Source organism: Pelophylax lessonae, assembly GCF_965119305.1.
Source record: "Pelophylax lessonae genome assembly, chromosome: 13".
NCBI classification, from domain to species: domain Eukaryota; kingdom Metazoa; phylum Chordata; class Amphibia; order Anura; family Ranidae; genus Pelophylax; species Pelophylax lessonae.
In genome coordinates, this window is record NC_138780.1 from 30806389 (window position 1) to 30831727 (window position 25339).

At 41.5% G+C, this 25339-nt stretch overlaps 1 protein-coding gene across 1 annotated transcript in view; it reads right to left on the reverse strand.

Annotated features, from left to right (window-relative positions):
* The window catches only part of LOC309569300 (CD48 antigen-like), a 155029-nt gene extending 130179 nt beyond the window's left edge, over positions 1–24850 (reverse strand). The window contains exon 1 of the mRNA XM_082275083.1: positions 24774–24850. Within this exon, the coding sequence (XP_082131209.1) occupies positions 24774–24828 (55 nt within the window). The 5' untranslated portion in view covers positions 24829–24850. The remainder of the gene's footprint in view (positions 1–24773) is intronic.
* Between the last annotated feature and the right edge of the window lie 489 nt (positions 24851–25339).

Genomic DNA, 25339 nt, shown 5'->3' on the forward strand with positions numbered 1-25339 from the left:
TCCCTCATTTTGATCTGATCTATATAGTTGTATATAAAATGCAATTTTTATATTTCAAAAAAGTGTTTCACAGTGCTCAACCTTTCATCAAATTTCAAATATTCTGCATTGGTAAATTTCAAAAGCCAGTATAAAGGAATACTAGAGGTAAAAAAAAAAAAAACACTTGTGGGTTTTTTTTGTAGAGTTCTCCTTTAAGGGGGCTTGGCAGGGGGTGTATCCTATTCTCATATACTTTTGCTAATAGGTGTCCCTCATTCCTATTGCAAAAAGTTTGGAGGTATTCTATAATCATCCCAAAGTATAGTGTGCCGCAGCCAGCAGAATGTGTCATAATGCCACTTATATTGCTGTTCAGCGGGAAGAAAAAATTCTCCCGTGGCAGTGATCAATAGAAGGAAAACATGTTGGCTGTTGGTGGTAAAGAGGAGGAAAAATGTCAGGCATCAGCGGTTAGCAGGGAGAAAAAATACCCTGTTGTCATTGGGAAAAGTAAAGCATGTGTGTTTAGTCGGGGGGGAAGGGAGAACATTGGTGAGGGGCATTAGTACTTAGATGGGGAAAGAGGAAATTGGTGCTTAGGGGGTGGGGGTCATTGGTGCTCAGTGGAGGGCATTGATACTCAATGGGGGAAAGGGGAAGACATTGACACTCAGTCAGGGAATGGGGGTCATTGGTGCTCAGTGGAGGGCATTGATACTCAATGGGGGAAAGGGGAAGACATTGACAGTCAGTGAGAGGGAATGGGGGACATTGGTGCTCAGTGGAGGGCATTGATACTCAATGGGGGAAAGGGAAAGACATTGACAGTCAGTGAGAGGGAATGGGGGTCATTGGTGCTCAGTGGAGGGCATTGGTACTCAATGGGGGAAAGGGAAAGACATTGACACTCAATGAGAGGGAATGGGGGTCATTGGTGCTCAGTGGAGGGCATTGATACTCAATGGGGGAAAGGGAAAGACATTGACACTCAGTGAGAGGGAAGTGGGAGCATTGGTGCTCAGTGGAGGGCATTGATACTCAATTGGGGGAAAGGGAAAGACATTGACAGTCAGTGAGAGGGAATGGGGGTCATTGGTGCTCAGTGGAGGGCATTGGTACTCAATGGGGGAAAGGGAAAGACATTGACACTCAATGAGAGGGAATGGGGGTCATTGGTGCTCAGTGGAGGGCATTGATACTCAATGGGGGAAAGGGAAAGACATTGACAGTCAGTGAGAGGGAATGGTGGACATTGGTGCTCAGTGGAGGGCATTGATACTCAATGGGGGAAAGGCAAAGACATTGACAATCAGTGAGAGGCAATGGGGGTCATTGGTGCTCAGTGGAGGGCATTGATACTCAATGGGGGAAAGGGAAAGACATTGACACTCAGTGAGAGGGAAGGGGGAGCATTGGTGCTCAGTGGAGGGCATTGATACTCAATGGGGGAAAGTGAAAGACATTGGCACTCAGTGAGAGGGAAGGGGGAGCATTGGTGCTCAGTGGGGAGGGCATTGATGCTCACTGTGGGAAAGGGCATTGGTGATAAGTGGGGAGGAAGGAAGAACTTCGGTGCTCACTTGGGAAAAAGTGGGCATTGGCGCTTAGTGTGAGGACTTTGGTCATCAGCGGGTTACCTCCACTTTGTGTCCCAGGCTACTGCCTTACTCAGCCTGTCTTCCAGAACTAAGCTGGGCATAGATACTGGGTATGGAGGTTGGGCATGGGGCTCTATGTTGAGAAGGAGATTTATCTGCCTGAAGGAGCCGCTATAAAGCTGAAGTTGGGTGCTGGAACAATTAACCTTTTGCCAACTGCCCACCGTAGTATTACTGCGGCAGGACGGCTCGGCTGCACAAAATCACATAGTGCTACTTGATTTTGTGCACGAGGTCTCGGCGGCGTACGCGCACTGTGTCTAAACACAGTGGGAGGAGCGACGGCAATTGCTGCCGGCCTCCCGCGCGATCGTCAGAAACTGACAGAAGACCCGCCTGCTTATGTAAACAAAGCAGGCGGATCTTCTGTCAGACAGGCAGGGAGAGATCAGGAGATTCAGCTAAGCTGAAACCCCCGATCTCTCTGTGCCTGTCACAGAACCCTTTCCTCCGCACAGTTAGTAAGCATACTTAGGTACACATTAACCCCTTTGATCACCCCCAGTGTTAACCCCTTCCCTGTCAGTGTTATTTATACAGTAACAGTGCATAATATTTTGCACTGATTACTGTATTGTCACCGGTCCCTAAAAAGTGTCAAAAATGTCAGTTAGGGGCTTGATCTATCCGTCGCAATGTCGCAGTCCCACTAAAAAACGCTAATCGCCGCCATTACTAATAAAAACAAAAAAATAAATAAAAATTCCAAAAATCTATCCCGTAGTTTGTAAACACTATAGCTTTTGCTCAAACCAATTAAAATACGCTTTTTGGGATTTTTTTTATCAAAAATATGTAGCAGAAAGCAAATTGACCTAAACTGATAAAAAATTAGATTTTTTACATTTTTTTTATTGGGAATGTTTTTATAGCAGAAAGTAAAAAATATGGCCTTTTTTTCGAAATTGTCGCATTTTTTTTTTTATAGCGCAAAATCTAAAAACCGCAGAGAAGATCAAATACCACCAAAAGAAAGCTCTATTTGTGGGGAAAAAAAGGACATCAATTGTATTTGGGTACAGCGTCGCACCACCGCGCAATTATTTGTTAAAGTAACGCAGTGCTGAATAAAAAAATATGGCCTGGTCATTAAGGGGGTAAAACCTTCCGGAGCTGAAGTGGTTAAACCAGTACCTGGCAGTGGAACTCAGCCCTCAGGGCATGAAGTTGAAATACAGGATCTGTTGGAAGCTATGCAATCACTGGCCATACACTACTGAAAAATCGTTCAAACTCATTTTCGAAAAACTAAAAATCGGCCGTGAGAGCAGACGATCGTGCCATCATGTAACGACCAAATTTCGAATGATAAATCATTCAATGAAGGTTTTTTGTTCAGTTTGTCACATATGCCGGGTGCAAACAGTTTGGCCGAGAAACACATTAATCAATTTATCGTTCGTTTGGCAGAATTTTCCAAACTGTTCCTTCGATTTTTCGGCTCTGAAAAGTTAAAAAACGATTTTCTATTTGGGCCCATTAACTGGACGAAAAACTAATGATCTGACCAAATGCCAGATTTTTGAATGATTTTTCGGCAGGTGTATGGCCAGCATTAGTGATATAAAAAAAAATATATATATAATGCAATTTCAAAAGTTGTTTTCAATCTTTTAATATCTTCAGCATTTATTAAAAGATTAATGGGTGATCCTGCCATGGAAATGACATGGGGTGACAACTGTTTTCCAACTGCAGTCCTGCATTATCACCCTGTCAGACATGCTGTCGATAGTGACTCTAATGCCTCGTACACACGCAACGATTATCGGCCGACCGATCATCCAACTTTTGTCCAGTGCTGTTTTGTTGGTTGGAATGTGCCTAGACTGCACACAAATTTTCTCACCCAACAAAAATCTACTTCAGAAGTGATGTCATGTGCTGGTTTACTTTCCGTGTGTTTTTTCTTCTCTGAGCATGCCCAGACTTGCTCATCAGATTTTTATCTGCCGAAATCTGTACTGACTGCACGAAAATCGGACGTGTTTTGACGGCCAACAAAAATGTTATAGCCTGCACACCAGATTTTTTTCGGCCGAAAAGTCGGAGTTGGTTGTCGGAAGCATCATACTAATAAGCCGAAAATCGGCCGATCGGACGTTGGCCGAAAATTCACGGCCAATAATCGTTGCGTGTGTACGAGGCATAAGGGGCTGTGCTGACACACAGACTTAAGCCCCGTACACAGGATCAGATTATCGAATGATCTGTCGTCCATTTTTTGTGGCATGCTAGTCTGATGTGGAAAGTGAAGAGGTTACTTTCATACGAAAATTCCCGTACGACAGAATTCTACTTCAGAAGTGATGTCATGTGTTGGATTGCTTTGTATGCGTTCTTTTGTTTCTGAGCATGCCTAGTCTTGCTCTTATGATTTTTTTCGGACAAAAACTGTACTAATTAAATGAAAAGCAGACGTTGTGTTGACATACGATAAAAATTTTATAGCCTGCACATCCAGTTTTTGTCATCCGAAAATTCGTAATCGGCTGTCGAAAGCACCATACTAACGATCCGAAAATCAGCAGATCGCTCGTCGGACGAAATTTGCCTTCAGATTTTCTTATCATGTGTACGGGGCCTTTAGGCCAGCTGCAGACGGACCAGGAACCAGCTGACATTCGAACCATGTACGGACAGGCTGAATGTATCAAGTTGATTGATCAATCAACTTGGGTACAACCAGCCTGATGCATTTACTTGCGATTATCACTAGTGGCTTCTACAGCCATAACATTTGCATGTTAGTTATTTATCTTACATGAACATTTTAGTCATTTCTTTTATTTTAACCGTACATCATTTTATGTGGGTTCAGATAAGAAACATTTTTCTGTTTTTGACTTAATTATCTCAGAAACATTCTGCAACCACAAAGGGGAGAAGCTGAAGCCAGTGACTATAATGACGATGGAAGGTCTTAAACTTTTATTTTTGTACAGTTAACTTTATCCAAGGCTTTAAAGAGAATCTACGGTACGCCAGTATTTATATACCGTATATACTCAAGTATAAGCCGAGTTTTTCAGCACATTTTTTTGTGCTGAAAACGTACCCCTCGGCTTATACTCGAGTCAACAAAAAAAAAAAAAGTTCCCGGCCGCTCCGACGTGTTTAAGATTTAAAAATGGCACCGCCCGGCGTATACATGTCACCGAGCATGCGCCGCCACCGCTCGGGACAGGTCGGAAATAGCCGAACGTATACCAGCTCTCCCGAGTGGCGGCGGCGCGTGCGCAATGACGTGTAGGCGCCGGGCGGCGCCATTTTTAAAATGAAGGCACCTCTGGAACAGGTAAGTGAAACACAGCCACACTAGTATGCCCGCAACCCCGCATCCTCTTGTACCATGCTTGCCACCCTGAATTCTCCTGTACATGCCAGCCACCCTGCATTCTCCTGTACCATGCCAGTACCCTGCATTCTCCTGTACCATGCCAGTACCCTGCATTCTCCTGTACCATGCCAGCCACCCTGCATTCTCCTGTACCATGCCAGCCACCCTGCATTCTCCTGTACCATGCCAGTACCCTGCATTCTCCTGTACCATGCCAGTACCCTGCATTCTCCTGTACCATGCCAGCCACCCTGCATTCTCCTGTACCATGCCAGCCACACTGCATTCTCCTGTACCATGCCAGTACCCTGCATTCTCCTGTACCATGCCAGCCACCCTGCATTCTCCTGTACCATGCCAGCCACCCTGCATTCTCCTGTACCATGCCAGCCACCCTGCATTCTCCTGTACCATGCCTGCCACCCTGCATTCTCCTGTACCATGCCAGCCACCCTGCATTCTCCTGTACCATGCCCGCCACCATGCATTCTCCTGTACCATGCCCACCACCCTGCATTCTCCTGTACCATGCCAGCCACCCTGCATTCTCCTGTACCATGCCTGCCACCCTGCATTCTCACCCTAGGCTTATACTCGAGTCAATCATTTTTCCCATCTTTTTGTGGTAAAAGTAGGGGCCTCGGCTTATACTCGGGTCGGCTTATACTCGAGTATATACGGTACAATTATTATACTGTTAGGCCCCTTTCATATGTGCAGATTCTGCCTGAAATCTGCTTACTCAGCAAGGGATCTGTCTGCTGATCCCCGCTTATGCAGAGCGGACATGGACATGCTCTCTTCTATGGGTAGTCGGATGTAAACAGACCACCTGTACAACTAAACCCAACAGCCATCCGATTCAATCCACTGGATAGAAGGAGAACGAATCCCCATCCATTTGTTTTTAGCGCATCAGAACAGATTGGATGTAGGTGGGTGTAAATGGACACATGTTCATTTACACCCGCCGCTCCATAACAAAGAAAGGCCATTCGGATTGGGTTGGATTGGAACATTCGTGTGAAAGGGGCCTCATATACCACAAAGTCTTTGATTTTAATAACATCCTTCTTAATGAGTAGCTGGATTGCTGGCAACAGAAAGAAAGAGAACTTAAAGCGGAGTTCCACCCTAAATTTATACTTACCTCCATCTTCTCGCTCCGGGTCACCTGAAAAACAAATGGATAATCGCAATTTTTTTTTTTTTACTTACCTTGTAGAGAAAATATACTTACCTTACTTCCTTCTTCCTCCCCTCTGCGGCGACGGCGATTCGTCACTTCATAGCTTTTGCAATGATTCCTGGGAGCTGAACGTCATCGCTCCCAGGAATCAATGCGCCTGCACCGGCCCCGACGTGAGTTCCGGTGCGCGCGCGTCATTCCCTTCTAAACAGCTTCTGGGCATGCCCAGAAGCTGTGGAGGGATGATGCGCGCGCACCGGAAGTGACGTTGGGGCCGGTGCAGTGCATCGTGGGACCGAAGAAGAAGGAAGAGGACGCAGAAGAGGATCGCGCTGGATTCAAGCTGCCCACACCTGAGATGGCAGCGCTGGACAAGACATTTTCAAGGTAAGTATTTCTCCTAAAAGGTAAGTGCAACCCGGGACAGATCAGAGGCTATCCATTGTGGAATGCACTAGCCCTGACTGTCCCGGGGGTATTTTTATTAAAAAAAGTATTCCCAGGGTGGAACTCCGCTTTAAATTGAATATAAATACAGTAACTCCCAAAAGTCAATACACCCCTCACATTTTTGTAAATATTTTATTATATTTTTTCATGTGACAACACTGAGTCCCCGTTCACATGCAGGCGACGCTACTTCCAGGGGCGACCTCCGAGGTCGCGGTGCGAGCAGCGCGCCGCGACCTCGGAGCGGCCGCCACGGACTTCATAACATTGAAGTCTATGGCGGTCGCCTCCTGGTCGCCCCAAAGAAGCTCTGGACCCTTTTTCTAAGTCGGAGCGACTTGTGTCGCTCCTATTAGAACGGGTCCGCAGCTTCCCTATGGAAGGCGACCTGCGGCGACCTGTGAGGCGACCAGGTCGCCTCACAAGTCCCCTTAGTGTGAACGGGGCTTGAAGAAATGACACTTTGCTACAATGTAAAGTAGTGAGTGTACAGCTTGTATAACAGTGTAAATTTGCTTTCCCCTCAAAACAACTCAACACACAGCCATTAATGTCTAAACTGCTGGTAACAAAAGTGAGTACCCCCCTAAGTGATAATGTCCAAATTGGGGCCAGTTAGCCATTTTCACTCCCAGGTGTCATATGACTCGTTAGTGTTACAAGGTGTGAACAGGGAGCAGGTGTGGTAAATTTGGCGTTATTCGTGACTGCTGTACACCTCATAAGTCAACATACTTTTTCCCTTCTAGACGGATTAGTTCTAACGCAATTATTTCAGCACCTTGGGGACCCATATGCTCTTTCTTTAGCCGTCTATGACCCAGATTGTTGATTCACCTTACCTCATCACTATGATTTTTTGTGGTCTCTATCCCCTTTTCCGTGTTTTATCTTCCCACTAATGCGTTTACACAGCATGCATTAAATTATGACTGATTGTGTCTGTTTACATATGATTTCACGAGTTACCGTGCCTTTCTCTGACCTGTTACACTGTGGGAGCATTTGCTCTCAGTATGCTTTCCTGTGTACATTGTATGTCATATCATTCTCAATAAAAATTGTTTATGGAAAAAAAAAAAAAACAAATTGGTGTTATTGCTCTCACTTTTTCATACTGGTCACTGGAAGTTCAACATGGCACCTCATGGCAAAGAACTCTCTGAGGATCTCAAAAAAAGAAGAAGATTGCCAAGACCCTGAAACTGAGCTACAGCACTGTGGTTAAGACCATACAGCGGTTTAACGGGACAGGTTCCACTCAGAACAGGCCTCACCATGGTCGACCACAGAAGTTGAGTGCACATGCTCAGCGCCATATCCAGAGGTTGTCTTTGGGAAATAGACGTATGAGTGCTGCCAGCATTGCTGCAGAGGTTGAAGGGGTGGGGGGGTCAGACTGTCAGTGCTCAGACCATACGCCGCACACTGCATCAAATTGGTCTGCATGGCGGACGTCCCAGAAGGAAGCTTCTTCTAAAGATGATGCACAATAAAGCACGCAAACAGTTTGCTGAAGACAAGCAGACTAATGACATGGATTACTGGAACCATGTCCTGTGGTCTGATGAGACCAAGATAAACGTATTTGGTTCAGATGGTGTCAAGTGTGTGTGGCGGCAACCAGGTGAGGAATACAAAGACAAGTGTGTGTTGCCTACAGTCAAGCATGGTGGTGAGAGTGTCATGGTCTGGAGCTGCATGAGTGCTGCCTGCACTGGGGAGCTACAGTTCATTGAGGGAACCATGAATGCCAAGATGTACTTCGACATACTGAAGCAGAGCATGATCCCCTCCCTTTGGAGACTGGGCTGCAGGGCAGTATTTCAACATGATACCAACCCCAAACATACCTCCAAGACGAGCACTGCTTGCTAAAGAAGCTGAGGGTAAAGGTGATGGACTGGCCAAACATGTCTCCAGACCTAAGCCCTATTGATTCATTCATGTTTTCTTTGTTATGATGCGTTATGAAATCTTGCAGTTTTCACCAAAAGATACTTTCCACAGACATGAATAGTGCAGCATGTAAAAAGCATCAATTTGCATGTTTCATCGCCTGCACCATGTAAAAAAAATGCATTGATGTGATTGCAGCCTAACCCATGGGGCAGTGCAACCACTGCATAGAAGAGGAGAAGGGAGGGAATAAACCATGGGCAGGTCTGCAATCTGTTCAGCTATTCTACACTGTATGTAAATATAAAGCAAAGGCGTCTATAGACTGACTCTTGTCTGCCAGATGAGAGAACAACCACTTTGGGAACCTGTTGAACGGGAACATTGTTCAAATGTCAACTTACCTCCTCTCTCCTGATCCCAAAGGATTCAGGTGTGACAGAAGACTAAAGCCCCGTACACACGTGTAGAAATTTGGCCGGGAAATTTAGTCCGACTTCCGATCTGCCGATTTTAGTAGTTCCGACAACCGACTCCGACTTTTCGGCCGAAAAAATCCTGGTGTGCAGGCTATATAATTTTTGTCGATCATCAAAACACGTCCGATTTTCGTCTCATTAGTACAGATTTCGATGGGGAAAAATCTTATGAGCAAGACTAGGCATGCTCAGAGATGAAAGAACACAAAGAAAGCAATCCAACACATGACATCACTTCTGAAGTAGAATTCTGTCGTGCGGGAAAATTCGTGTGCAGTCTAGAGCACATTCCAACCAACAGACACCATTCTGGACAAAAGACGGACGATCGGTCGGCGGAAATTCGTTGCGTGTGTACGAGGCTTAAAACTCTAGACTATCCTTACCACTCAATGGTTTTACATGGTGTCTCAAACTTCACCATGGAGCCCACTCCAGCTTTCTCTCATTAAGGAGTGAGAACCTGTCCCTGCACAAAGGTGTACCTCTCCCTATCCTTACTCTTTGGAGAACTCCCTTAAAATCTTTCAGCTTTGCATCAGTCATAGGGCAAGCACTTGGAATACTCAATCATTTACACAGATATAGAAATATACAAAACATTTGTAAGACAGCTACACTCAGCATATACTATAGGGAACAATTTACATGTGTCAAAGTACCCCATTATCAGTGGGTCCTACACTATCCATAGAAAAGGGGTGAATCCAGCCTCTCCAACCCTTGGAGACAACACTCCTTGCTGGGAGAGATGTGCTAATGCACTACAAAGGACTCCTCCTGTATCTACTTGATGGTGGACTCTGATAGAGTACAGGTGTGTGTGGGGGGTGGGATGCTCAACCACAGAAGTCTGGTCAGATTGAATACATAATAAACAAGCAAAAAATTGGGGGAGCAAACCCTGAACATGTATATCTAAAGCCGGTGCAGCTATGGACCAAGCAACATGTATATTAAAAAAGAATAGCGCAACCATGCAAAAGAAATGACTATTAAATATGGAGACAATCCATAAATAAAAATGGGGGTTTAGTCCCACCATATGGCCATATCGTGCTCTAGCCCACCACTGCGTCAAAGTACCCCATTATCAGTGGGTCCTACACTATCCATAGAAAAGGGGTGAATCCAGCCTCTCCAACCCTTGGAGACAACACTCCTTGCTGGGATGGATGTGCTAATGCACTACAAAGGACTCCTCCTGTATCTACTTGATGGTGGACTCTGATAGAGTACAGGTGTGTGTGGGGGGTGGGATGCTCAACCACAGAAGTCTGGTCAGACTGAATTTTTTGCTTGTTTATTATGTATTCAGTCTGGATTATGGATTGGATTGTCTCCATATTTAATAGTCATTTCTTTTGCGCTATTCTTTTTTAATATACATGTTGCTTGGTCCATAGCTGCACCGGCTTTAGATATACATGTTCAGGGTTTGCTCCCCCAATTTTTTGCTTGTTAACTATTTACTTGTAGCTGCACATATTTGTAGCCCAGTGTACACCTCTCATGGTTTGGGATTTTGAACAGTATAATGTTTTGGTACAACAGGACTTTGTCTAGGGATCCCTAGACAAAGACCTGTTGTGATGAATCACCACGTCTGGAGGTGTTTTAGAATCAGGATTGGGATTTGGAACAGTATGACATGTCATCACAACGGGGCAAACCCTTGCATTGTAAGATATGGAAGAGGCATCTACTGGTATTGATATTCTGACAGCTTGACTGGAGCATCTCCAAGGATATGGAGAGAAGAGACAAAAAGAACAAAGACAGAGGCTGCAGGAGAGACCCTTACAGTCAGGCCATGGACAAGAGGTGAAACTGAAAACGTTGCTATATTTACTCTCCTGCGCTGTGCGGTAAGTCTCAACGTGGTGTAAAACTCCTATCTTGACATATTAGTGCATGTGGATAATGTGCTCCTCGCTGCCCTCAAAAGACTGGGGACGTCCGATATGACTTTAAGTATAGGAAACAAAGAAGGTGCGTGGGCATAGCGCATTATCATCAAAACATGTTTTATTAAATGGTATAAAACGGAGGTGAATGTACTCACACTCCAATGCTTGCATCATAGCTTAGACCAGGGTTACCCAGGTAATTTTTCCTTGGAACCCTTTGACATGGTATAGCAAAAGTTTGGAACCTCAACAACAAAATGTGTGCCGTAGAGTAGCGCAGCGCAAACCTTCCAATGTGCAGAGTGTAATGTTCTCTTTTGCTGGCAAATTCTTTTTATATCTGGTTTAATTGTTGACAATTGTATTCGAATGTCTGAGGTTTGCACAAGTCGATTTTGATACTTTGTTTTTGTTACAGAGTAAAGCAAGAATCTAGTTTCACATAAGTATGTGCTGGCGAATGGCAACAGAACTTTGATTGCCCGCTTGGACAATCCTGTGTATTCTTCACGTAAACCAAAAAGAAGAAAGAAACTTCTTTAAATTTTAAATAGGAAGGGGGGGGGGGGTTGGGACTTTAATTGAGACAACTGGTACATACAGATCAAGCATCTCCATCCCTATATATTGGGTAAACGAGAGAGAAGTTGGGACTCTGAATGAGGCAATGGCTGGCAGCTGATAAAATGGTGTAATACAATGATAATTTATTGATAGTTTGATGATAACAAGAGTAAACATGACATCTTACAGAAATAAGAATGTAGGTTGTTAATATGAGCTAATATATATTCATTGACAACAGGTAAATAGCAATACATAATTACAAACAATAGCACCATTTCATACACTGGATCAAGGCACAATATGTAGTAGTAGTATGGCTGCATCAGTAAAAGCTTGACACGTTTCGTGTGCTAAACACACTTCCTCAGGAGCAGATGCAGGACATAGGTCTGCAAAAAAAAAGTATGCATGAGTGTCTAAAGAATTTCACAATTATCCCAGAAATAGGGGAGAAAAGAGAGGAAGGGGGGAGAGAAAAATCTATCCCCCTATAATAACTTCCAAATCAGCTCATGGTTCAAAATGATGCTGAAGATGGAAGGTAGCTGAAAAGTGTGTCCAACCTGGGAGCTGTGATCTAATAAACTTAAAAGGTCTCGGTTTAAACATCTCTTTCCTTACAGGGTGATCTAATTTTTCTCCCTTTCTGATCTTTAGTACAACATTTTGTCTTTCTCTCTTCTCTCTACCTTTCTAAATTGACGTTATATATGTTCCAAACAACTATTGAAAACCATTGAACACGTAAAGTTGTAACACATCTGTTTAATTGAAAAATTTTATAAAGATATATTAAAAAGAAAATTGAAAGTCCTGCAACATCTGTGGACTCATCTAAGAGTACCTATCACATTGATGCAGTCGAGAAATTAGTTCAGTATGGATGTCATCAGCAAGAGAATACGGCGCAAAACTGTGTAGTTGGAAAGTGGCACAGCTTCAATTTTTTTACTCAACTTCTCACTTAAAATACATGAGACTATTTATTTTTGCACATGGTATTATTAGTGATTCCTCAATTGTGTGTGCTACTTCTGCTACTTTTACTCAAATAGTTTTCTCTTCTGATACTCCATTAGCTTTCTCCTAAAAAAGTCAACGTCTTTATGTTTGTGGTTTTGCTCAAAATGACGATGTAATTTAGCAGGTGCTAATGAACCATTTGGCAATATTTTATTGCAAAATACGCATTGTGCTTCAGGACAATCTTCATTTCTGGCACTTGTGAATCCAAATGACAAGTAGCTATCATCATATTTTCTTTTCTTAGGTTGAGAAGAAGATTGGCTAGCATTGTGTGCTTTTCTTATTTTTTTTTTTTTTTACTTGTCATTGGTCTCTGCTTTGAGGAACAGTAGATACAACTATTTCAGGCATGTTTTCTGGATTTTTAAGTGCCGAACAGGTAGAAGTAGTAGTATTTTTTCTCTGAAGAGTTCCCTGCTTCAACCAGCTTTCAAAATTCATGGTTGTTTATTGGTAAAAAAAAAAAAACACTTTGAAAAATACCGATCTCACAACCTGACTGAAAAGGATGCTGATTTTGAAAACACTCTTAGAAATAACTGAACTTAAGCAGGATTTTTAAGTTAGACTTGAAGCAAAAAGATTTGAACACTTTGAAAAATACAGTTAACAGTTTATTGCCCCTCCCAGAGTCATATAATGCCCCTGACAAAGTCTTTCAATGCCCTTGACAGAGCTTTTTAATGTCCCTTACAGAGCCTTTTAATGTCCCTAGCAGAGAATTTCAATGCCCCTGACAAAGTCTTTCAATGCCCCTTAAAGAGTCTTTCAATGCCCCTGACAGAGTCTTTCTATGCCCCTGACAAAGTCTTTCAATGCCCCTAACAGAGAATTCCAGTGCCCCTGATGGGGTCTTTTAATCGCTTCTGTTTCCGACCTACCGGGAAAAGCAGGTAGCAGCGGCCATCTTGGATGTGGCAAAATGTGGCGGAACCCCAATCAAAAAATGCTGGCTTAGACATAACATCATCTGCTTAAGTCCATATACGTAAATTCACAATGCTCATAGATACATCGGCTAACACGTTTCTATTACCCTCTTCTTCAGAGCCTTTCAGATGACACCAACATTCATTGATGGCTTCTTATTACAGGGCACACCTCTGAAATAAATATGGGCTGGCAGGGCACATCTACAGTATATGCCCAGTCAGGCTAAGAAGAGAAAAACAATTATTTATACACTTACCGCCAGAAGAGGCAAGGATAGCTCAGTGTGATTTTAAATGTGCTACAGAGAAATCACACAAAAATTAATAAGAAAACAATCTTTTACTAATCAGGGCTCAACAAAACCCAGACGCCAGGTCGCCATGGCAATGCGAAGTTTAATCTTGGCGCTTGGGGTGCCGCCTGAATTTTCCCCACACCCCCCGCACGCCCCCCAGCAATGTAACCTGGGCTCTGCTTGCCCATCTGTGGGTCCAGCACTGGCATAGTAGGTGCCGCCGGGTAAAGTGTCGATTATGGAAAATATAGGTTACTGACATGTTTAAGGTTTGACATGTTGGATATCTATTTACGTGGAGCAACCTCGGCTTTTATATTTTACTAAAAAGTTGGGTGATTTATTGCGTTTTTGTGCCCCCTAAAATACATTTTAAAGTGTTTTTTTTACTTTGCGGTAATATTGTGTGACATAAAAAATTGTAACTACCAATATTTTATTCCCTAGGGTGTCTTCTTTCAGAAAATGTATAATGTTTGGGGGTTTTATGTAATCTTTAGGCCTCACATGATTTTTTATATGTGTGAAAAAAAACACACAAAACGGCTCTAACTGTGAAAGGGTTGAAGGATAAGTTCACCTTCGGGAACATGTTACATGTTCCAGCCGTAAGATTTGTCAGCTAAAAAAAACTGGCTCCTAACTTTTTTAGCTGGCTCCTAGATTAAGCAAATTTGTCAAACCCATACATAATTGTAAAAATAGGACAATAGGACAAAGAACACTGCTAAAAACAATACATTCATGTATATAGCCAATGTTACAATATTTGGCATCTAGGACTGACACGTTTCATAAAGGACTCATACAGTTCATTTCAGGATCCACGCCCTTTCTGAATGCAAGGAATTGGCTATTCATCAACTACTTCAGGCTGTCACTAATCCTCAATCATCAAATCTCAAACTTATATCCACGTACTATATATAGATAAAGTATCCCCATGTGTCTTCAAAACATATGACTAGACCGACATCCCCACTGTGGGTAAGAATGCCTACCTTCCACTTTAAAATGGTGATTTGTTGCTACTCGGCTGCATTGGGGCTCTTAATCAGATTTTCACTAACTTGACCCAGAAAAAATAAATAAAAATAAATAAATTATATATATACAGTATATATATATATATATACACCCACTGTATATATATATATATATATATATATATATACACATATACATAAATATATAGGCGAACAGCACTCAGCTCTCTTGTCGGTGCAAGCACAAGCAATCAAGCCAATCCCACAGGCCACATATAAGAAAAAGTCCGGGATTGCTGCACTCAAATTTATTGAAAAATAAAAAATATTCAAATATACAAAAATAGAAAGGTTCCATATCAACAGTTTCGGGCTAAATATCGTTCACGCCCTTCTTCAGGTAGGAACTCACAATTCCAAAACGTCATCAATTTGAGACTCAGGATATCAGAAAACAGAAGGTGCTTGTTTGTATATTGAAAGAGTTCAATGCCTGGTGTAAGATGATTATATATTGAAGTTTTAAAATTGTGAATCATTTATGTGCGTTCCTACCTGAAGAAGGGTGTTAACAATATATAGCTCGAAACTGTAGATATAGAAACTTTCTATTTTTGTATATTATTTTTCTTTTTTTTTTTTTTTTTTATTATTTTTTTTTTTCTATTTTTATTTTTCTATTTTTCAATAAATTTGAGTGCAGCAATCCCAGACTTTTTTCTTATATGTGGCCGCTGAGCGGGGTTGATTGATTTCACCTACAAGAGAGCTGAGTGTTGTTTGCCTCACCTGTATACTGTTATATACCCACGTGAACGTGCGCCAGCATTACGGGAAACCCTCAGAACGATGACTTCAATCGATTCCATCTCCTTCACAGAGGAAGATGCTTCTTGAATATATACGGATACATTAGGATCAAGAGATTTCTTAAAACAAGATTCATCGTTGCAACATTTACGTAAGCTAGAGAAATTACTCCAGAGGACAATCCCTGTGGAATTGCATGAGGTCACGCAGTATTTCAAACTTCAATTCATTCCAAGAGGCTTATGAGTGCGACTGATCCCTACTCTAGTTGCACACGACATGGACTTCAAAACTAAGTTTGCTCAAATTATTATTAAATGCCCATTTGATATTATACCACTAACTGTGTAGTTCTTACAGCAAGAACGGGTCTCCATGACTGACCAAATAGCGGATGGCGGATGTGGAGACACAGTTGGAAAATCTTATGGGCCAGGAGGAGCTATTAAAGGTGAAGAAAACTTATAACCTACAGAAAAGATGTGGAAACGCGTAAAAGAAATAAGCTGGAACGAGATTGGGATTGTTATGCCCATATCAGAGTCTACAATTGATCCGATCCAAATTATCAACACTTTAGATCTCATAAACAGGGATATCGGTATAAACCACAATATACCTCTACATCATCCATGGCATCCACCGGCTGATCAAATATTGTGACTGATCCAACTTTTTGAGAGGCTACATCCCAAAATCCCCCTAAAAGAGTAGGAGAGGGTGGGAAGTGACATAAGAAACCAAGGAGAACGAGGAGTGACAAACAGAAGGATGAGACAAGGAAGAATGTAATGGGGAACTTGGCACATAATATTTGTTCTATTGAACTGTCTGGGACTGAATTGAATGTATTAAATAAGAGATTGGGTTTCTGCACAAAGGAACGTATTAAAACATTTGGTTTGAAGCAGGATTTGTATAGATTCTGTAGAAAATTTGTCTTAAAGCTTTTTTTTCCTCACAACCACATGTATAGTTCCAACCCATTATCTATGAAACATCTAAAATTACGTAAGAAAAGCCAAGTAGTACCCCTACTTCTTCCCCTGTGGTGGAACTCTATATAAAAAAGGTAGATCAGGATACTAAATTATATTTAGAAGACCAAAATCTGACAGACCATACACCTAACGATTTAAATTGTAATGAAATTGCAGTACTTGACTCTTTAGTTGGCCAGGCAGGATATCACAATCAAGCCGGCCAAAGGAGGCCCTATTTTAGTGATGGACACATAGAAATACGAGAGGGAAATTATGCGGCAGTTGTCTGATGTTAATACCTTTGCTTGTCTGGATTTTAATCCAGTGTTTCGTATACAGAAAATAATTAAGGATCTTTTGAAATGTGCAATAGATGATAAAATCATAGATAGTGATACACAGACATATTTAACTGCCGAATTTCCGGTTATTTCCATATTGTACTGTATGTATGTACAGTATCCGTATTGTATTGCGGATGATACTAAATTAAGCATGCCAATATCTTCAATGCAGGATATGGAAACCTTACAAGCGAACCTGAACAAAATAACGGGGTGGGCAACTACATGGCAGATGAGGTTTAATGTTGAAAAATGTAAAGTAATGCACTTGGGTGCCAGAAACACGAAAGCAAGCTACTCACTAGGGGGGGAACCTCTGGGTGAGTCTAGGATGGAAAAGGATCTGGGGGTACTGGTAGACAACAGGCTTGGCAGTGGCATGCAATGCCAAGCCGCTGCAAGCAAAGCCAACAGAATACTGGGATGCATAAAAAAGGGGATTCACTCCAGAAATAAAGAGATTATTCTCCCGCTCTACAAGACTCTGGTCCGGCCACATCTGGAGTATGCTGTCCAGTTCTGAGCACCGGTCCTCAGGAAGGATGTGCTGGAACTGGAGAGAGTCCAGAGAAGGGCAACAAAAATAATTAGGGGAATGGAGGACATCAGCTATGAGGAAAGACTACAAGCACTGAACTTATTCTCTCTGGAGAAGAGACGATTGAGGGGGGATATGATATCAATGTACAAACCCTGTACTGGTGATGACCCTAGCATAAGGAACAAACTTTTTAGAGAAAGGGAATACAATAAGACACGTGGCCACTCACTAAAACTAGAGGAAAGGCGGTTTAACCCTAAAATACGTAAGGGGTTCTTCACTGTAAGAGCGGTAAGGATGTGGAATTCTCTTCCACAAGTAGTCGTATCAGCAGGGAGCATCGATAGTTTCAAAAAACTATTAGATGGGCACCTTAAAGACCACAACATACAGGGGTATACAATGTCCGATTAACAGCAAACATACACACACACACATCATAGGTTGGACTGGATGGACTGATGTCTTTTTTCAACCTCACAAACTATGTAACTATGTACATTTTGCCTAAAATACATAAACTTGCCCATGACCCTCCAGGTCGCCCTATTGTGACTAGCATGGAATCAGTGACAGCACCATTAGCTAAGTATTTGGTACTTAGTAAGTGTATTACACCTCCCATTTTTGAGACACGTTCATTTATACGAGACACTTATGATTTTTTAGAGAAAATTAGTAAGGTTAATGTGCCTGCTGGTTCAATCCTGGTCACTTGGAATATATCAAGTCTATATACTGTGTGATTGTACACAAGTTGGGGTTGGAAGCCCATGTGGGGGTTTTATACGGCAGTACAGATCAAGTTTAAGGAAAAGGACAACAATTCCCCAATGGGGTTTACCTGAGGCATACACTTTAAAGTAATAACGTAACTACAGTAGAGGAAAAAAATAATTATATAATTTATTTGACAAAAACCATACAATAAGTATTAAAAGGGAAAATGTTTGATACAAAACACTTCCAAATCTCATAAAATGTAATTACAACGCATAAAAGACTGCAGTGCTTGCAATGTAAAACAAGGGGTATGTATTTTTCAACAGTAGGGGAACATGTTAAATACTGTACATGTACTCATCCCCTGGTTTACATAAGCATCCCAACATGTTTCGGAATTTTGCAGGGTAATTCCTTCTTCAGGGAGATAAACTTCAGCACAAAAACAATTTGTTAATTATAAGTACAATGTATATGACTATACTGTAGTTACTTTATTACTTTAAAGTGTATGCCTCAGGTAAACCCCATTGGGGAATTTTGGTGCTTTTTCTTTAAACTATTTTGTTGGGGGGATGGCATTACACTTTTTTTAGCATACCTATCCATCAATAAATACAATAAATATTCGCAGTACAGATCAAGGGTTTGCTGGACCTTTTTAAAATTGACTTGGAGGAAAATGTTTTTTGCACAAGGAGACTCACTATAGGCAGCCCAAGGGGGCTTCCATGGGTACAAATGCACCCCCCATGTGCAGATGCATTCACGAATATGACTGAATTTTTTTTTATTTATGGTAATGTTCTCTTTAGGAATAACTGTACGTGTTGGTATAGTTTCATTGATGATGTGTTGCGTTGTGGGGAGGGGGGGGGGGGTGAGATTGATACCCTCTTATTGTTTCATGCATATTGGAATTTAATATTAATTATATTCATGAGAAAATGCCATTTTTGGATACATGTTTGAGAATTAGTGAGGATTCTATAAAAAGTAATCTTTATGTGAAACCAACTGACCGTAATACGTTATTATATTATAAGAGCTTCCACAAACGAGTAGCCGCCAATGCGGTAAATATCTGATGCTTCCGGTCTTGGCCGTAGACCCAAAGTGACATCACCCGGCTCCTCACGACGCGTTGCGTCAATCCACGGGACTTTCTCAAGGGTCTTTTTTTCAATCCCTTGAGAAAGTCATGTGGAGTGACGCAACACATCAGGAGGAGTCGGGTGATGTCACTTCTGTTCTACGGCCGAGACCGGAAGCATCAGATATTTACCGCATTGGCGGCTACTCGTTTGTTCTTACTGAATTGTGAGTTTTTTTATTTTTTGGGTTGGTTAAATACATTTTACTTGCTACACCATGAGATCCTATTTATTGTGTCCCTGACATGAGCGGGAGTTATCGGGAGGATTACCTGGCCATTACAATTTAAAGAGGTGGCTTACTGAGCCACTTACTGGCTCTATTCTCTAAGGAGTGAGGGATTTATTAGTGGCCCCAATAAAGCCCCAGCTGTGGAGGAAGACCCTGTTCTAAGCCTGGTGATACATATCACAAAACGCTCTTATGAGTGTAAATGGAGGTGAGCGGCCATTGCACTTATTTTTGGATTAGCTCACATTGGTGGCACGCTTTCTCTACTGGCAACTTGAAGAATCACAAGAGTCACTTTATATTTGTGAAGAGTCACAAGAGTCACTTTATATTTTTTGAAGCACCATTTTTTTGCACTTTTGCACATGGACATTCTTTGATTGATTATTATGTTCACCCACAATAGAGTGAAATAATTAATATATTTATTCTCACGCATCTCAAGCACTTTATCGATTTTGCACTATGTACGCATTAACTGCTCTATATATTAATTTTATTATTTGTGCTATTTATTATTATTAACTATTGATATATTATTTTCAGCACTTATTTTTAGTTTGCACATTACACAACACATTTTCTCTTTGTTTTTTGCAATATTTGCATGCTTCTTTGAATACTGTTTAGTATGGAAATCATGTTGTTTTAAGATCTTGTTATTTATTTTAGAATATTTGTCATTCACACTTGCTATTTTTCAACTTCTGCCTGCGATTTGCATCGCATACTGAATGTGTAGTATGCAATTTATGGCAAATTTATATCTTATTCTCGTCACATAGTACATCAATTTTTAGTGAATAGTTATTCACTGGAAAATAGCGCAGATTTACTCTTCATTTGATATATATATTTATACTGCTCAAAAAAATGAAAGGAACAATTTTTAATCAGAGTATAGCACCAAATCAAGTACACTCCTGGGAAATTGATCTGGTCAGTTAAGTAGCAGAGGGGGTTGTTAATCAGTTTTAGTTGCTTTGGTGTTAATGAAATTCACAACAGGTGCACTTGATGAGACAACTTCCAAAAAAGGAATGGTTTTACAGGAGGAGGCCACTCACATGTTTTTCCCTACTCATTTTTTCTGACTGTTTTTCACTATTTTTGCATTTGGCTAGGGTCAGTGTCACTACTGGTAACATGAGGCAATACCTGGACCCTGAGGGTGGCCTGAGCGCCTGACGTCCTCTAGTGCTCACTGCCCAGCGCTATGGAGCTCGATTGGCATTTGCCATTGAACACCAGAATTGGCAGGTCTGTCAGTGGTGCCCTGTGCTTTTCACAGTAGAGAGCAGGTCAACCCTAAACACATGTGATGGACATGAAAGGGCCTGGAGAAGCCATGGAGAATGTTATGCTGCCTGCAACATTATTCAGCATGATTGGTTTGGTAGTGAGACAGTGATGATCTGGGGAGGCATATCCATGGAGGGACACACAGACCTCTACAGGCTAAACAATGGCACCCTGACTGCTAGTAGGTATCGGGATGAAATCTTTAGACCCATTGTCAGACTCTACACTGGTGCAGTGGGTCCTGGGTTCCTCCCGGTGCACAATAATGCCCGGCCTCATGTGGTGAGTATGCAGCCAGTTTGTGGAGAATGAAGAAATTGATACTATTGAATGGCCCCCATGCTCGCCTGACCTAAATCCAAAAGAACATCTCTGGGATATTATGTTTTGGTCCATCCGACGCCTCCAGGTTTCACCTCAATCTGTTCAGGAGCTCAGTTATGCCCTGGTCCAGATCTAGGAGGAAATGCCCCAGGACACCATCCGTCATCTCATTAAGAGCATGCCCTGACGTTGTCAGACATGCATACAAGCACGTGGGGGCCATACAAACTAGTACCATTTTGAGTTGCTGCAATACATTTCAGTAAAATGGGTTAGCCTGATGCATCATATTTTCAATATGATATTCGGGATGTCTTTGAATTCAGCCCTCTGTAGGGTGATAATTTTCATCTCCATCAAAGATGTGGCATCCTTTCGTTCCTAACACATTACCCAGTCCATACCAGTATAGATCCTAACACATTACCCAGTCCATACCAGTATAGATCCTAACACATTACCCAGTCCATACCAGTATAGATCCTTACACATTACCCAGTCCATACCAGTATAGATCCTAACACATTACCCAGTCCATATCAGTATAGACCCTAACACATTACCCAGTCCATACCAGTATAGATCCTAACACATTACCCAGTCCATACCAATATAGATATCCAGCATGAGATTTTTCCCCATTGAGATCTGATGTGTTTTGCAACTGTTCCTTTAATATTTTTGAGCACTGTATAAAGACACACACACACATACATACAGTGCATACATACGCAGTTTGCATACATATAAATATTTATTTTTTCTAAACAAAAAATACAAATATTCCTTCCCCAGACTATTCATCATGTCCGAACCATCAAATCATGTACACGAAAATGCATTTTTCAAATACATTTTTTTAGGAACTAAAAATATTTGTTACCAAATTAAAGCCATAGCTGTCCGAAAAAAAATATATACTGTAAAATATGCTGGGGTAGACTACAAACACTGACTAAAACAAAAGCAAAGAAGTGTCTCGAAGTGCAGTAAGATGGTGTATTTTAATAAACCCCACAACAGGGCTACTTACAATAGGTAAGTAAAAAACAGGCACAACAATAAGTATAGGTCCTGAACGCCAGTTGGAGTGGTCCGCACGAGCTGCTGGTACCGCCAGGTGGAATGTGCTTGAGAAGGGAGTGTGCATGTACCTTTGGGGTATAGCGCATGCTCTGAAAAGCGTTGCATTCTGGTCCCGTGCCCTGCCCATGTCATGCCGCTCTTTGCCGCTCACGATGCTGCGTACCACGCCATGATCCTCCCGCTTCAGAAAGGACTTCGGCCGTCTTTATTCTCCACGCAGGGATTGCTGTCACATTCCACCTTGCAGTAGCAGCAGCTCCTGCCGCCCGTTCCAACTGGCGTTCCAGACCTACACTTATTGATGTGCCTGTTTTTTACCTACCTATTGTAAGTAGCCCTGTTGTGGGATTTATTAAAATACACCATCTTACTGCACTTCGAGGCACTTCTCTGCTTTTGTTTTTGTCCATGTATATCCAGAGTCTGCTAAACTGCACCAAGAAGCCTGCCCCAGTGCCTTGGACATTTTTGGACTTATACCTTATAACTACGCTTCTTGCCTATTAGGTATTATGACCAAGCCTCTGCGCCTTTAACCTCCTTTCCTTCTTTGTAGACTACAAACACTATGGCAGCATTTGCTAGACTTCATTTTTTCTTTTTGCACATATTTAATGAGACAAGCATAGATCAGCCCCAGGGCTGCTGATAGAAATCGCGGGGCCCCTTGCACACTACCTGACAGCCCCCCCCCCCCCCCCAAGAAAATAAGGCTCCATTCACAAATAGGCGCCTCGGATCGTAGGCAGAATTGCCACGATTCTGCCCGCGATCCTGAACCATTGCCAGGGCGCCCGTACCATTCCCGTGACTTGCAATGGCACCCCAAACATGGTGCGATTTTTTAGAGATTGTCATCCAACGAATTGTGGGACACCTGTCGCCCAAAAAAAGTACAAGAGCTTCTTTTGGGTGATAGGTATCCCGCAATTCTGTTTGTGCGATTTTGCCGTGATTCGTCGGATTACAATCGCGGCAAAATCGCGACACGTTTGGGGTGCCATTGCTAGTCATGGGAATCGGGCGTCCCGCGACGTGCAATGGTTCGGGTTCGTGGGCAGAATCGCTGCAATTCTGCCTAAGATCCGAGACGCCTATATGTGAATGGTGCCTAAAGATATATTTTGCTAAAATTGCAAAAAAATCATTATTAGCGGACAAAAAAACGCAACATAACTCACAGAATTCCTGCTAAATCTAAAAGAAAAAATGGAGTTAATAAATTAAAAATGAAGATGAGATTAAAAAATATACAGGCTGGGCAGTTAGAGCTCTGGATCAGAGAGACAAAGGGAGAGAATCACAACTACAGAGATAGCAAACTCAGAAACAGAACTAACATTAGAGCCAGGGCAGGGGGGGGTCCACACAGGGAGGGGGATTAGTAAGGGACAACTGTACCTTTCTCAGCAGATGGGACAACTGTACCTTTCTCAGCAGATGGGACAACTGTACCTTTCTCAGCAGATAAAAGCTGGCAGCAGGGAGAGGGGTATATAAGATTCAGGTGCTGGAGGAGTATTTCTGTATTTTGTTGTCCATCACTAATCTCCCCCCCCCCCCTGTGTGGCCCCCCCTGTGTGCTTGGGCCCCCTACAAGAGGACTGGTGGTCCCCCCCTATCAGTGGCCCTGGTCAGCCCATTCATTTCAATATGACACCCTATGAGCTACAAAAACAGCAAAGTAGCTTTTCATGTTAGCTATTTGCAGCTTTTGTTGTATGGCAAAACGTGCATCTGCTTGCTGTAATTAACAAGGCATGGCACCCCAAGTGCAAAGCATGTTTTTTTGCATGTTTCGTAAACGCACATAAAAACGTACGACTGTGCACTTTTCCAAAATGCAAAGATGTAATTGCAACATTAAAGATATAAGGTGTGGAACTGAAACATCTCAGGAATAAAAAAAAAAAAAAAAAAAACGCTATGCAATTCAAAAGGGAAATAACAGTAAATTCAACAAAAGCACATGAAGATAAGCATGCACTAAATCTGAATTTTTTTTCAGTAAACAGGTATAGTATTTCTTTATAAAATACCTGTATTCTTAGTAACTCTTCTATCTGTCTCCTTATCGTCTTTACATAAGTACATTTATTACTTTGTATTATGTTATCATTTTATTACTATTTACAGTAACTTTGTATCAGTGCTTCTCAAACATTTTAAAATAAATACAAAATAGTCCTATGTGTGTTATGTGTTATGTATTATTTGTTACATTTCTATATACTGTGATCAATAAATACAAAATAGTCCTATGTGTGTTATGTGTTATGTATTATTTGTTACATTTCTATATACTGTGATCAATAAATACAAAATAGTCCTATGTGTGTTATGTGTTATGTATTATTTGTTACATTTCTATATACTGTGATCAATAAATACAAAATAGGCAACTGAATCTTTAGACATTCTCATCCACTACACAACAAAGAAGTGACCATGCATGAAATGTACTGCAGTGTTCTACCCTCTGTTCTCTGGATATTTCTGAGAGCACTGATACCTAGATGTTATGTATATATAACTCTATATGTAATCTATATGTACTTACCATAAGTCATGCAAGAATAGAGTAAGCCAAAACACAGCTTTACTTCCCAGATCATTGCTGTGAAATACTGTACAGACAATGAAGACAACTGAGTGAAGCCAAGCACATGTTTTACTCCTCCCTGTTAGCCTGGAGCCACTAACAAGGGGAAATGTATAGCTGAGTGCTAAAGGACCTCCTTTACTATAATATGCTCTGATGGACAGCTTGGGGGAAATAATGTATGTGAATAAAATAAGGAAAGCGATTTACTGTATTTTTCGCTCAATAAGACGCACCTAGCTTTTAGAGGAGGATAACAAGAAAAAAAAATATTCTGACCCAAATATATATATGTGTGTGAGTATATATATAAATATATGTGTGTGAGTATATATATATATATATATAGAGATATATATATATATATATATATATATATATATATATTTATATTATATTATATATATATATATATATATATATATATATATATATATATATATATATATATATGCGTATATATACATAAAATTCATAAAAGGCAGCGCTAACAGGTAAAAAACAAAAATCAGTGTATACAATAC